Below are 14,203 nucleotides of genomic sequence, written 5' to 3'. Positions count from 1 at the left end.
TCAATAGATTCCCCAGCTTTTCAGATACTCCAAGTGCCACAAACATGGACTCAACTCTACTGTGGCCAATAAATACTTGATTTTTAACACATGGTACTGGTACTGATTTTCAGGAAAAAACCCCCCAAAAAACCCAAAAAGCTAATAATAGGTCACAAAAGAGAGGAAAGGAAAGAGAGGCCATCTACTCATTTACCTTGATCATTAGCCATTTTATCAGAGGAGTCCGCTAACAGGCCAAGCACAGGGGAAGAAAAAAACAAGAGCAAGGATCACAAGCTTTGAAGATGGGACAGGCAGAATTTTTAAAGGAAAAAATAAAAACCCACAAACTTCCGAACACGTTGAGTCTTGTTTTTCATACTAACAGAAAAGAAATCCATGTATGGTTTCCATACTTCCAGACTCAGTCCCTGACTTTTATTCCTAAGCTTACTTGGTTCAATATTTTACCTTCACTTTCTTACCTAGAGTTTTCTCTAAAGGGCCCCTTTTAGTCTCTTTCTCTCTACAAAGGTCCATGAATAAGCCTTTCAGGTTAAGAGCCTGCATGTGTTGAAAGAGAATCATCCATCACAATAAACATGCTACTTCGCTGTATGGGAACCAAGAGAATCCCATCTGATCTGACTGGTAAGAACTTTTAGATCACTGTGATTCATCTGCCTCAAACAGCCCGAAGTCAAGAGTTGCCCTGTAAATTATATGGTTAGGTCAGTAACCTAGGGAACATTGATTTGGTAGTCAGTGGGTGGGATCATTTTGAGATAAATGCTCACACTGTGGCTCATAAGCGCATCATCAGGACTTCCTGTATCATCCACAGTCTCTACATGCTACAGTGACATGTGCACGCATAGCCCCACTCAAGAGACACACAATGAAACACTTTGTTTGGGAGGCTTTACCTTTGGGTGTTCTGAACTGGACAGCTTCAGACATGGGCCCCATGCCCTTTGAGTTCCGAGCTTGGATTTTGAAGTAGTATGGTGTGTCAAGTGTTAATTCTTGTATCTGGTGAGTCAGCCTGTTTCCCACAACAGGCTCAATAACCCAGTCGTGTATCTCTGCATTCACGTCCGTACTGTAATATATGATGTAACCTATCCAAAGGAATTAATGGGAAAAGAAATCTTATTCCTGCTTTTTCTTTTGCAATCAGTTAAGTCAATAAAGATATATGTTACAGCATATACAAATAGAGAACTAGTTACAGATTAAATTAGCAATGGTAAAATGCATTTTAAATGCTACACTAAACATAATATAGAGAAAACCACAATTTCAACAGTGCCAGACTGTAAGTTACCATCTATATCTGCAGCTGAAGTAATAAAAGTAAAGATAAAAATATAGGGTTAAATATTCTCATAAGCTAGGAAATTATATAAGGAAAATAACCTAATCATCATTCCAACATCCTATACTTCAAGGGTCTACAATTAACTCAATGCAGTTTTGAAAACTAGTAACTAGTAACGGCCTGACTGCTATATATATATATTTCTTAATTTATTTATTTATTTATTTTTGGCTGCATTGGGTCTTCATTGCTGCATGTGGGCTTTCTCTACTTGTGGCAAGCAGAGGCTACTCTTTGTTGTGGTGTGTGGGCTTCTCATTGTGGTGGCTTCTCTTGTTGCGGAGCACGGGCTCTAGGCGCGTGGGCTTCAGTAATTGTGGCACGCAGGCTCAGTAGTTGTGGCTCACAGCTCTAGAGCACAGGCTCAGTAGTTGTGGAGCACGGGCTTAGTTGCTCTGCGGCATGTGGGATCTTCCCGGAGCAGGGCTTGAACCTGTGTCCCCTGCATTGGCAGGTGGATTCTTAACCACTGCGCCACCAGGGAAGCCCAACAATGCTGTTTTAACTCTCACCAATGTGATTTCCCAGGAGAAAAACTCCTAGGAGATGCGCAGCCACCTCTGCTAAATTCTCCCAAACTTGGGGTGGTGAAGTCACAGTGAAACGTCACCTGATGCATCCACCAGAGGGCACTCAATCTCCATGGTTGAGGCAGGAAGAACCACAACCACAAGCCTACCTGACCTACACAGTGCAAAAATGCACTGTATCATTACTGGTTTTAAAGACAAAACAAAATGTAATCCATGTCAAGTCATGCTTAATTCCTTTATGGAAGAGGCACATTCTAAAACCTAAATTAAAAATTTCATAAAGACTTGGGATTTATGGAAAGGGATTCCTATTGAAAGCCAAGGCAGGACAATGCTAAGAAAGGCCTTCAGTTTCCTTAGGCTGCCTTATTCATACAAAGAAACTTCAGGAGGCATACGCCTACCTGGAGCAGAGGCAGGTTTTCCTCCCTGATAAGGCCAAGGAAGGCATAGTGCCCTCTACTCTGAAAAAATTCAAGGTCCCTTCAAAGGCCTAAGCCAACTCAGCCTTTTAACTCTAGTTGTAAGAGCACAGGAAGCTGAAGTAGCAGCTCTGGGTGAAAAAAGAAACTAAAAGCCTAATGGCTTTTTTTGGCTTCTGGGTAAAAGAACTGAGTTTATATTTATTGGGTATTATCCTGTAGAATTAGGCAGGGTCTTTAATCTCAGAGCTGGTCATCTAGTCAAGAGATAGAGAAGAACAGCTTTCCTGAGGAAAATAAATATGTCCATAAGTTCCACTATAACCAAAGGCTGTCTAGTGCAACCCATGACCTCCAGGCTTTCCTGCAACATGGGTCAGAACAACCAGCTAGTGAATCATTTTTATGTCACTAAACAGCATGTCCTTGCTCCACCTTCCAGGACCATCATGACTCACACCTCATAAAATGGCCAAGGCAGGGCTTCCCTGGTGGGGCAGTGGTTGAGAGTCCGCCTGCCGATGCAGGGGACACAGGTTCATGCCCCGGTCCGGGAAGATCCCACATGCTGCGGAGCAGCTGGGCCCGTGAGCCATGGCCGCTGAGCCTGCGCGTCCGGAACCTGTGCTCCGCAATGGGAGAGGCCACAACAGTGAGAGGCCCACATACAGCAAAAAAAAAAAAAAAAAAAAAAAAAGGCCAAGGCAGCTTTAAGACCCCCACTTCTCCTAACAAGGAGGCACTCTCCTGGAATGCTTCTGCCAGGCAGGAACAGGGAACAGTCACACACTCAAAGGCATCTTAGGCCTCTTACCTGTAATTTTGCCATTGGCTTCAGAGGGAGGCTGCCAATTTACAATTATGGTCCTAGGTTTTCCCTCTTTACTCACAACTGTCACATCCTTGGGTGGAGAAGTAGGAACTACAAAATAATAATACTTTCAATAACTCCCATCCATTTCAATTTAATTCACCCTTTCCTCAACCCTTTCCATTTAGAAGGCACAATGAAGGGCAGAGGCAAAAAAGATAAAGCCTCCTGGCTTCAAAGAATTCACTGTCTATCTATAAATAGCTCCAATGGAAAGAAGAATATGCAAAGTACCAAAGAGGAAATACCACACCATGAGGATACAGAATAGGCACCCAGATGGCGAGGTCAGGGATATGCCTGCTGGTTAGGGAAATCAAAAGGCATTTGTAGTCCCTGCTTGATAGATCAGGAGACTGAAAATGAGAAATGTTATATAATGTGCCCAAGATGACATTTTCCCCCCAATTTGGATTGTTTTGTTAGAATAGTTTTAAGTATAAAGTAACTTTCTCTCTACCTACAGTTGGCTCTCTAAACCAAATAGAGTGTTTGAAAACCACCATTCCCCCAAAGAATAAATGATTTACAAATTCATGGGGTTTTTTTTATGTTAAATTTACGCTGAAAAGATACTGTCAACTATTGAAGGTTATTGCTCTGAAATGTAAAGCTGTTTATGGAACAGAGAAAACAAAAAAATAAAAATGACAGTGCATCTGTATTTCCATGTTATGGCTGAAAACTTTTAATGTACTAGTTGGAAAATAAGCAAAGTAAGTATATCCTTAAATTTACTCTTCTCTTCCTAAAATACTGGAATTCTCCTAGTATAAAACGAAGCGAGCCCAGTGAAATGCAAACTCCTGATGGAGTATCATTTATTACCTAATGGGCTGGAATGAAAGCACAAAGATATTCTTAAAACTGGCAAAGAAAGCAAACTCAAGGTCTATTTAAGCTTTTGTGCATTATATTTCTTTCTCTCCAAATCTATCCCCTTTTCTCTGCAGGAAATTCAACCAACTGTGAAGATAAAAAGACATTAGGGCCAAACCCAGTCTATGGAGACTTTATAGCTCCATTTTTTTCATTATTCATTTAAAAGAGAGAAGGAAATAGGAGGGTGAAATAGACAGAGCTTCCCAACGGTTACACACCTCCCCATGCTAGGGAAGTACAAGGGGCAGAAGGGTAGGTCTACCAGTGAGCAAAAAGCAAGCAAAATCTTAAAATTGGATGGCTTGCTTTCCCCTTGATTTACTTAGCTGTCTTTTTTCTTTCATGTTTACTTACAGAGAAAAACCCTAAGAGTACTCCAGTGGGATATTTTATAAGACACTAACCAGTTTGCAAGAAAGCTCCTAGGGCAGGCTTGGGAGGCTCTGGTAAAGGGCTGAGGCTCTAGCAAGCACAGCATTGGTGAAAGGCAGGCCACTTCATCTTTTCTATCTCAATTTCCCAGTAAGGCAAGGTTAATAACCGTAATTCCTTACATCTACACAGTGCTTTACAATTTACCATGTACTTTGTTTATAGGGTACTTTATTTTACCCTATAATGTAGGAAAGGCAGAGATCACCTCTCTTTTATAGTTGGAAGAAACAGATTCAGAGAGGCTAGATGACTTGCTTATGATCACAGTCAATAGATGGTTGACCTTGGAGTTGAACTCAAGTCTCATGGCTCCTAAAATCTAGTACACTTTGCATTATATTGTCCTGCTATTTGCTAATGTTCTTGTACAACGATGAAAAAACATAATTCATCAGCTGAAAAAGCAAACACTGAACTCCAGCTGTAGCTGCTCACTGTGTTCTGTAAATATGTCAATTCATGCACTCAATTCTTTCCTTGGGTAGTAAAAACAGGTGATGAGATGTCTTATGACTTGAGATATGGCACAACATTAGCACGGACTTTCACTGGCTTTCACATCTTGCAAAGAGAAGAAATGCCATGTAACAAAGTTCTGACAACACATACCTAATTCAAAAGTGGTCCCATGTGCTGTCATACTCCATGTGCTTGATCTTCGACCTTTGGTCACCATCACAGAGAATTCATAGAGTGTATTTGGTTTTAAACCAGTCACCAAATAACTCAAAGTCGTTGCATTAGCATTCTGGAAATATATGAATCAAGAGCTTCAGAGTCAGAAAATATCAAGAATTAGGTTTTCAACCAGAACAAATGTGCCAGTACCTTATACTTGGTGTTTGCTGGGATGTTGGTTTTCCATCGGACTGTGTAGTATCGGGAGTCTGTAATCTTCTGGTGTTTGGGCAGTGAGTTGTCTGCCCATGTAATCCTTATGGTGTCATGACTCAGAATGGAAGCCTGAACTCCCACTGGTGGCATCATGGGAGTAGGATCTGGCACTGGAGTGTATGGAGCATTAATAACAAATAAATCAACTTCAGAAGTGTCTGGGTAAAAAGTAATTAAAAAATGGAAGTGCCATTTTAACATAAACAAAAATAAAAGAAAAGGGAAATGCAGGGTAATATAATGGAATGAAAGGTGAGAAATGGAGAAAGAGAAAGAGAATCCGGAGTTAACAGATAACCACCATTCATTTAAAAGAATATTTCCACTTGTGTTCTTTCAGGAAAAAATTGCAGGAAAGCATCTAGAGAAACAGTAATTAACTATTTTCTTCTCCTGTATTCTGTATGTATATTGAATAGGTATATAAAATTTGGTAATCCAGTGATTATATTAATGTATTCAAACTTGAATTTCCTTTTTCCTAAAAAATTTCCTTTAAATTACTTGAAAATTCTACCTCCTGTCCAAAAAGGATCATTAAAAGATGAAAACTGCTTTTAATATCAAGGGTATTCTTTCTAAACAAATAACACAAAGCTCATGACCTGTTTTAATATTTCAGTGACTATGGTTGAATTTTTGGGACATGGCTTATCAATGGGTATCACTGGACATGTAGGGGTCCCTACTCTAAAACATGAGTCCTGAATATCAGCCAACAGCAACTTAGCCTGGCCTTGGTATTGGATGTATCTGATACCCATGCAGGGTCCAGTTCAGATCTGCTGATGTCCTGGGTCTAAAAGAAGTGCAGCAATATGGCTCACATGCAAATAAAGCAAAGGGAACTCAAGGGCATTACTCTTCGTAGAGGAAAGGTAAGCTGACGCCACGCAGGAATACTTCCACACTTTCTCCAGTAGACTTAGAACAACCCACTGATGAATCCCAATCAGTTATGGGAAATGCCATAGTTATTAAGGGTCTAAGTGACACAGCCTTTATGAACTTTAGAAATCAGAGCACTTATTTGATAGAAAGGAAAGTCTATACTCATGTGCTGTCCTGCACCATATGCAACAGACACATTCTCTAAGCATCATTGTCAAAACAAAGGCCAGAATGAGCACAAAGGCACCGTGAGCCCACGGCAATACAGCAGCATCCATCTGGGCTTTCCCAACTCTTGGCCAGTTTTCTAAGTGTATACACACTGATTTATTTTAAGTGAAGGTTTTAAAGTGGGTTTCCCACATAGTTACGGTGACTAGTCTTTTCTATAACCTAAAATCTGAAATGGCATGGGCCTTGTTTATGAATAATTGCCAAGCTGAAGAAATAGTCTCCATTTGTGTATTTCCTACACAATGAAGACTAAAAATAACACAGGAACAGCATACGTTATAATCAAGGGCTTTGTTCAAAGATCAGGACACATACCAGTTAGTTACAGAAAATGCACCTTCAGGTGCAAACATCACCAAGACTTCTTTGAGAACTTTTTTCTTAATTGGAACAACTCTTGGAAAAGATAACTAGGTTACATGACTTATGAACATTTCCCCTTGTATATTTCTAGCCATGTTATATTTTTAAGTCACATAAAAGAAAATAATTCCGAATTTTTTTTTATTATAGACTGATTTAAGAAAGTAGCAAATGGCTTAAATATTCTTTTTCATCTTACTTTTTTTCCTTTCTGAAATACCAAAGCTATTTTTAAGAGAACTTATAAACTGTAAGCACACAGGAGCAGAAGACAGGACAGAATTATCAAATATGTAGCAATGGTGCTGGTGTTTTTAAGTAAAAGCATAAAAAAAGAGGACAGAGATTATCTTTTTAAAACGAATAATGCCAAATCCATACTATTAAGCAAAGTATCCAGAATACATAGCGGGCAATACAGATTCACAATTTTGAGAATCAAATAGAAAAGAGCATTTCTGAAAGTGATAAATTCTTTGGTTTTCAGTACCCTTTAGAAAACTTTGCAATTCTAATATATTCACTTCAATGAACTTTCTCATTCAAATCTAAATCACATTTTACATAATCTACAGAAATTTTACATTATTCTTTTAAAGATATTTTAAATAGATTAAATTACAAAGAAAAATAATAAATATTTGGTCTCTTTTGTAATAAATGTACAGTTGATCAAATGGATAGTACATATGACTTCATACTTTCTATAAATAAAGGGTATAAAAAGCACATAGAAAAATACCTTCCCAACTAACTCAGGAGACTAATAAAAAAAATGTTTGATTCATCAATCATATACATTTATTCCATCAGTAACCTATATATTTCCTCAGAGATATGGAGATCCTTTCATTTTTTTTCTCATTTTAGTTATAACTCACATGGCCAAAAGATGAAAAATCGTTTTTAATTCTCTCACGACTATGCTTTCTAGATCCCAACATATTAAAAACATCTGTTACACATTTACATAGATTTGTTTACATGACAGGACTGTTAACATTTTCTAAAAAGCAAAACAGGGATTCATAGAACTTTCCATGTTTAAAGCCCATTTATCTTCCTATTTGAAGCCTGTACCCTAAATTGCCATATACTTTTCCTTTCACTGATACCTATGGGGCAAGTCAAGCCTCATGCCAACATTCTACTTAAGCTGCTGGAAAAAATGCTGAAGACCAGAGATGGACAGGGTACCTTACCTGTGTGAGGTCTGGTCACAGCACTCTCATAGAGGGGGATACCTTCACCCACATTGTTAAACGCTTTCAGGGTAATCACATAGTGAGAGCTGGGATCTGAAGGAAAGAAACAAGTGGAAACACTTAAAAAAATTCTCACTACAGAATTTAAAAAAATTCACGGGTGATGATGCATAATCTTAATTGCAAAAAAAGCCAGGAAAGATTTTTAAATTTTTTATGTGGGATTATTCTGGGGGTGGGGTGGTATGGAGATGGCAGCATACAGAGTATACAGAAAAACTGGCTGGGATAAACTTCCTGGAATCAGTCCCAGGAGTCAGGTTGACTGTTCCTGAATCCTCTCTTGGCTTCAACTAATCAATGGTTTAGTGATGTTATTGTATAGTGAAGAGCTTGGATTAAAATGAATAAATAAGATTTTCATGTGCTGGAAGCCCATAGGTGGAGCTTGGAATTAAACAAACCCCTTTCCTTCTCAGGAGGACAGCAACTGGAACAGCCAAGCTAGACAAGTAGGAGACAAACTGTTAACTCAGTAACTGCTGAAGATCCTTAACTCTCTGGGGTGCCTCCAAATCCAGGAATGCCAACTTAATCCAGCCTTCATGCAGACTTCTTGGTTGGAAAAGACATGGCCCAGAATTTCAACCAGCTAGGAGGTGATGCTGCAGGAAATGTAAGACTGAAAGAAACACTCTTCCAGGTGATCATATAAAATGCTGCTAGTCAGACTTAGTGAAAAAGAGAGGTATTAAATAGTTGGAATAGTATTCATTCTCCTACTGGCTAAGGCAAATCAGGAAGAGTCTACTTTATCACATTCCTGATCCAGGCAAGGTTTAGTATGGGTACTTCAAAAGTCTAGCTTCAGAAATGAAGACTTGGGCTCCACTGAAGTGTTGCAGGGGGAGAAGCTGACCCATAACACTCACTTCTGGCAAAGTTGGGTAGATTTCCAAAGTGGCCACACCTCAAGTGGCTTGCATTACTTTAAAAGCTGCTTGGTGGCCCATCCTGTAGATACCAGTGAGCAATATATAAAAGCACCTGGTCTTCCAATGTGAGAAAGAATTGACAACAAATGGAATCAACGAGACTTAGTACTTGACTGGCAGGAAAGGGTGCTGATATGGGCAACATGGTGGAAGGTGATGTCATTCACCGAGACTGGGGACAGAGGCAGAGCAACTACGATACACATTTTCCAGACTTGATTCTAGGCCCCCTTCTATTCCTACCCTTCACTCTCTCCCGATGTGCTTTCATTTATTTCCTTGGTTGGATTAGCACGTATGTGCCATCAAGTGCAAACTAGTCCTGACTTTTCTTCTGAGCACCAGACCTCTATGTTTAACTGTCTATCTGAATTTCCACTTGGATGTCTCAAATCTCTCTCTCTTTCTCTGCTCCTTCAGCTGCTCCAGTTTTCCCTAGAGTTCATAAGTGGCATGACTATGCACCCTGCTGCTCAAGTCAGAAACCTGGGAGTCATTAAGACCTCTCCCTCCTCCCCTACACAAATGATCAAGCCTTGTTGATTATACCTACTTGCCTCTCACCACTCTGCCTTGCTCCCTGGGCTCCATCTTTATTGGCCATCCCTCAGTTCACTGAGCACTATGTGCTCTCTTACTACTGAGCTGCAACATGTGCAGCTGTCCCTTATGCTGGGGACACATGCCACCCTTCTTTACTTAGACAATGCCTATTCATCTGAAAGGGCTCTTCCCAGACTGGATTAGCCTCTCTAGTTACATAGCCTGTGGCACCTCATTTCTCTTCCTCAGCACTCTAAACAATTTCAATTATTTAGAAATTGTATTATTTCTAATAATAGAGATCATATCTGTTTGATTCTTTGTCTCTAGCACAGGCTCTGGGGTATTTGCTGATTGACTGAAAGTTTGCAGGAGAAGATACTAATTTTTTTTTTTTTTTTTTTGCCGTACGCGGGCCTCTCACTGCTGTGGCCTCTCCCGCTGCAGAGCACAGGCTCCGGACGTGCAGGCTCAGCGGCCATGGCTCACGGGCCCAGCCGCTCCGCGGCATGTAGGATCTTCCCAGACCGGGGCACGAACCCGTGTCCCCTGCATCGGCAGGTGGACTCTCAACCACTGCGCCACCAGGGAAGCCCGATACTAATTTTAATTTTGATTAAATTATGATAGAATATGGGACATATCCCAGTGCAATTACCCATCAAGCAGATGTTTATATATGGATCTGAAGCTCAGGAGAGAGCTCTTATGTGAATAAATGAATTCCTAAAAGTATTTCTCAACTGCTGACTTTTGTTCAATATTATATGCATCTTAGCTCTATCTGTGATGATAAATGTAGCAAGCTTATTTTACTTTATGCAAAATTAATTTTTTGCTACTTCTCAATGTACACTCTCTTAACTAATAAAATCCGTTTACTGTTTTCAGCACATACAGTGCTCCTTCTCATCTCTTCTTTTCAACCACTGTTCTGACTCAGTCTTTCAAGTACAGGTCAAGCTTCTTCCCTGACTGCTCTGCTACTGTGCCGAACCACCTTTTCCTTCTCTGAACATACTTCACTTCAACTCATCTCATTGTTTCCTGTGTTTTACATTTCTTCTCCGATTAGACTGAAAGCACCTGAAAGTCAAAGACCATGTACTGCCTGCACTGCAGAGGATTTTCATTTCAGTAGTTTCATAAAGGAAACTGTAGGAGTGGGTCACCACAGAGATATTTTTATCCTATCTTATTCTTTTGCTCTCCTACAATTGCCTTATAAGACTGTTCGTGTGGGGAACACTTCCTAGGTTAACTGTGCTGTTTCTTCTTGAAAGGAAAAAGAGAAAGGCTACTCTGTTTTTGAATAAAGCATTAGATTGCTGCTTATTTTCTACCAGAAAAGATGAAGGTAAGTAATTTGTTGGACACCTAAAATTGTCCTTAGGAAAGGTATTTACAAAGAAATGATGTGAACAAAAAAGTTGGTCAGGGAAGATTCTGAATTAAAAGGCAAGTCTTTCAAAGAAAGATCTCAATAATGATATAATCCAATTTGGAAAAGTAATTATATCTACCCAAGTCAATTCATTTTCTATTATAAAATATTAACTATATCTCAAAATTTTGGCTTTGTAATTCAACTTTGAGGCATAATTAGTATGAACTAAAATGTACCCATTTAAATGTACACTTTTAATTTTGACAAATATATACACCTGTGTAATCGTGACCACAGTCAAGATAGAGAATATTTCCAACACTCCAAATAATTCCCTTATGCCCCTTGCAGTAAATTTCCACCACCCCAATTTCCAGGCGACCACTCATCTTGCTGTGTCACTATAAATAAGTGCTGTCCCTTCTGTAATTTCATAAAAATATAATAACACAGTATGTATTCTCTTGTGTTTGGCTTCTTTTGCTCAGCATAATGTTTGTGAGATTTGTTTTGTTGCATGTATCCATAGCCTATTTCTTTGAATTCCTGAGTAGTATTCTACTGTATGGATATAGTATAATTTACCATTTACTTGTTTACCCCCTTTAGATTATTATAAATAAATATATTATGAACATCTGTGTAGAAGTCTATGTGTAGATATGTGTCTTTATTTCTCTTGGTTAACTATCTATGAGTGGGAATGTTGGGTTGTATGGTCAACGTTTTAAGAAACCTCCAAACTGTTTTCTAAAGTGGTTGTACCATCTGATATTCCCACCAGCAACCGTGAGTTCCAGTTCTGCATCCTTGCTGATATCTGGTATTATCAGTCTATTAAATTTTAGCAATTCTAGAGCTTGTGTAGTGATATTGCATCGTGGCTTTATTTGCATTTCTCTGATGATTAATGAAGCTGAGCATCTTTTTATGTGCTTATTGTCCACTCATATATCATCTTCCTTGGTGTACTGTCCATCCAAATCTTTTGCCTACTTTTTTATTGGATTGTTATCTTCTTATTGAGTTGTTAGAGGTGCTTTTTTTTGTTTGCTTGTTTGTTTTTACATCTTCTAGACTGAAATTCTTTGTCAGGTACTTGAATGATGAGTATTTTCTTCTAGTCTCTGGCTCACCATTTCATCTTATTGGTGTTTTTCCAAGGAGAAGTTTAAAATTTTGAGGAATCCTGATTTATTAATTTTTTATTTTTAATTTGTGCTTTTTTGCATCCTAAGAGATCCTTGCTACCCCAAAGTCATGAAGATTTTTTTTCTGTTTTATACTAGAAGTTTTATAGTTTTAACTGTTGTATTTAGATCTGTTTTTGTGTATGGTATGAGATAAGGGTCAATGAAGGTTCTTTTTTCTTTCTCATACAGATATGCAATTATTCCCACACTTTTTGTTGAAAAGACTATCCTCTTCCCACTGAATTATCTCAGTATTTTTGTCAAAAATCAATTGACCATATACATATGGATCTATTTGTGGACTCTATCCTGTTTCACCTACCTTTTTTTTTTTTTTTTTTTGTGGTACGCGGGCCTCTCACTGTTGTGGCCTCTCCCGTTGCGGAGCACAGGCTCCAGGTGCGCAGGCTCAGCAGCCATGGCTCACGGGCCCAGCTGCTCCGCGGCATATGGGATCCTCCCAGACCGGGGCACGAACCCGTATCCCCTGCATCGGCAGGCGGACTCTCAACCACTGCGCCACCAGGGAGGCCCCTCACCTACCTTTTACATAAACACTATCACAATGTCTTGGTTACTGTAGCTTTATAATAAGTCCTGAAATCACATCGTGTGGGTCTTCTAAACTTTATTCTTCTTTTTCAAAAATGTTTGGCTATTCTAGCTCTTTTGATTTTTCATGTAAATTTTAGAATAAGTTTATCAACGTCTAGAAAAAAGTCTACTGAGATTTTACTTGGGATTGCATTGGAGAGGACTGTCATTGTAATATACTGTTTTCCAATCCATGAACATGATATCTCCATTTATTTAAGTCTTCTTTAATTTCTCTCAGCCATCATTTTCCACTCTTCAGTGCACAGATCTTCTATATATATATATATTTAAAGTTTATTCCTAAGTACTTCATATTTTTGATGCTATTAAGTGGTATTGTTTAAAATTTTTACTGGAGTATAGTTGATTTACAATGTTGTGTTAGTTTCAGGTGTACAGCAAAGTGAATCTGTTATACATATATATCCATTCTTTTTTTGATTCTTTTCCCATATAGGCCATTACAGAGTAGAGTCCCTTGTGCTGCACAGCAGGTTCTTATTAGTTATCTATTTTATATATAGTAGTGTGTATATGTCTATCCCACTCTACCAATTTATCTCTCCTCCCCCTTACCCCCTGGTAACCATAAGTTTATTTTCTACATCTGTAACTCTATTTCTGTTTTGTAGATAAGTTCATTTGTACCCCTCTTTTTTAGATTCCACATATAAGCAATATCATATGATATTTGTCTTTCTCTGTCTGACTTTACTCCTATGACAATCTCTAAGTCCATCCATGTTGCTGCAAATGGCATTACTTTGTTCTTTTTTATGGCTAATATTCCATTGTATATATGTACATCTTTTTTATCCATTCCTCTGTTGATGGTGGTATTGTTATTTTAATTCCAATTTCCAATTGCTTATTGTTAGTATGTGGAAATACAACTGTTTCTATATGTTGACTTTGTATCTTGTGACCTTTTAAACCCAGTTATAGTTTTAGTAGACATTTTAATAGATTCCTCAGGATTTCTACCCCAGTAACAATGAGCATGTATAGTGCTCAGATATTGGCTTCTAAATATCATTTATAAAAAATCAGGAGCAATAGCTGATTCAAGGGCAAAGGCTAGGAAAATACCAGATAAGCCTGTAACATCTTACTGTGTCAAAAAGAAAGAAAGTGTTCAAAGAAAGATGGGAGATGTCAAACAGAGAGAGAAACTAGTCATAAAGAGACTCCCATTGGCCACTCTTTCACTATGGAAGAGAAGGAAAGCTCTTTCTTATCAAAGAATGCTAATAAATGTAGAAGAAATAATGGAATTAGGAAATCACCACTTGGGAAACACCACAGTAATAACTGTTAACTAAAGATTCTAAAACTAGTGAGTAAAAGTTCGACAAGAAACAAGATATTTACAAAGATTCAAGGTACCTCCCCTAC

The 14,203-nt window shown here is 38.6% G+C and overlaps 1 protein-coding gene across 4 annotated transcripts in view; it reads right to left on the bottom strand.

The window, feature by feature from the left end:
- NEO1 (neogenin 1) overlaps positions 1-14,203 on the bottom strand; it is a gene marked incomplete at both ends in the record, with an annotated part of 236,626 nt that overhangs the window by 23,992 nt on the left and 198,431 nt on the right. For 3 of the 4 annotated variants that reach the window (XM_079699465.1, XM_079699467.1, XM_079699468.1), the window contains 6 exons: positions 197-229; positions 909-1,103; positions 3,133-3,240; positions 5,116-5,254; positions 5,335-5,558; positions 8,091-8,186. In XM_079699465.1, the coding sequence (XP_079555591.1) occupies positions 197-229; positions 909-1,103; positions 3,133-3,240; positions 5,116-5,254; positions 5,335-5,558; positions 8,091-8,186 (795 nt within the window). The remainder of the gene's footprint in view (positions 1-196; positions 230-908; positions 1,104-3,132; positions 3,241-5,115; positions 5,255-5,334; positions 5,559-8,090; positions 8,187-14,203) is intronic. The other variant, XM_079699466.1, reaches the window with a different exon arrangement.

This window comes from Hyperoodon ampullatus, assembly GCF_949752795.1.
Source record: "Hyperoodon ampullatus genome assembly, chromosome: 3".
In the NCBI taxonomy this organism is placed as follows: Eukaryota; Metazoa; Chordata; class Mammalia; order Artiodactyla; family Ziphiidae; genus Hyperoodon; species Hyperoodon ampullatus.
This window is presented reverse-complemented; position numbering and strand designations above follow the sequence as displayed.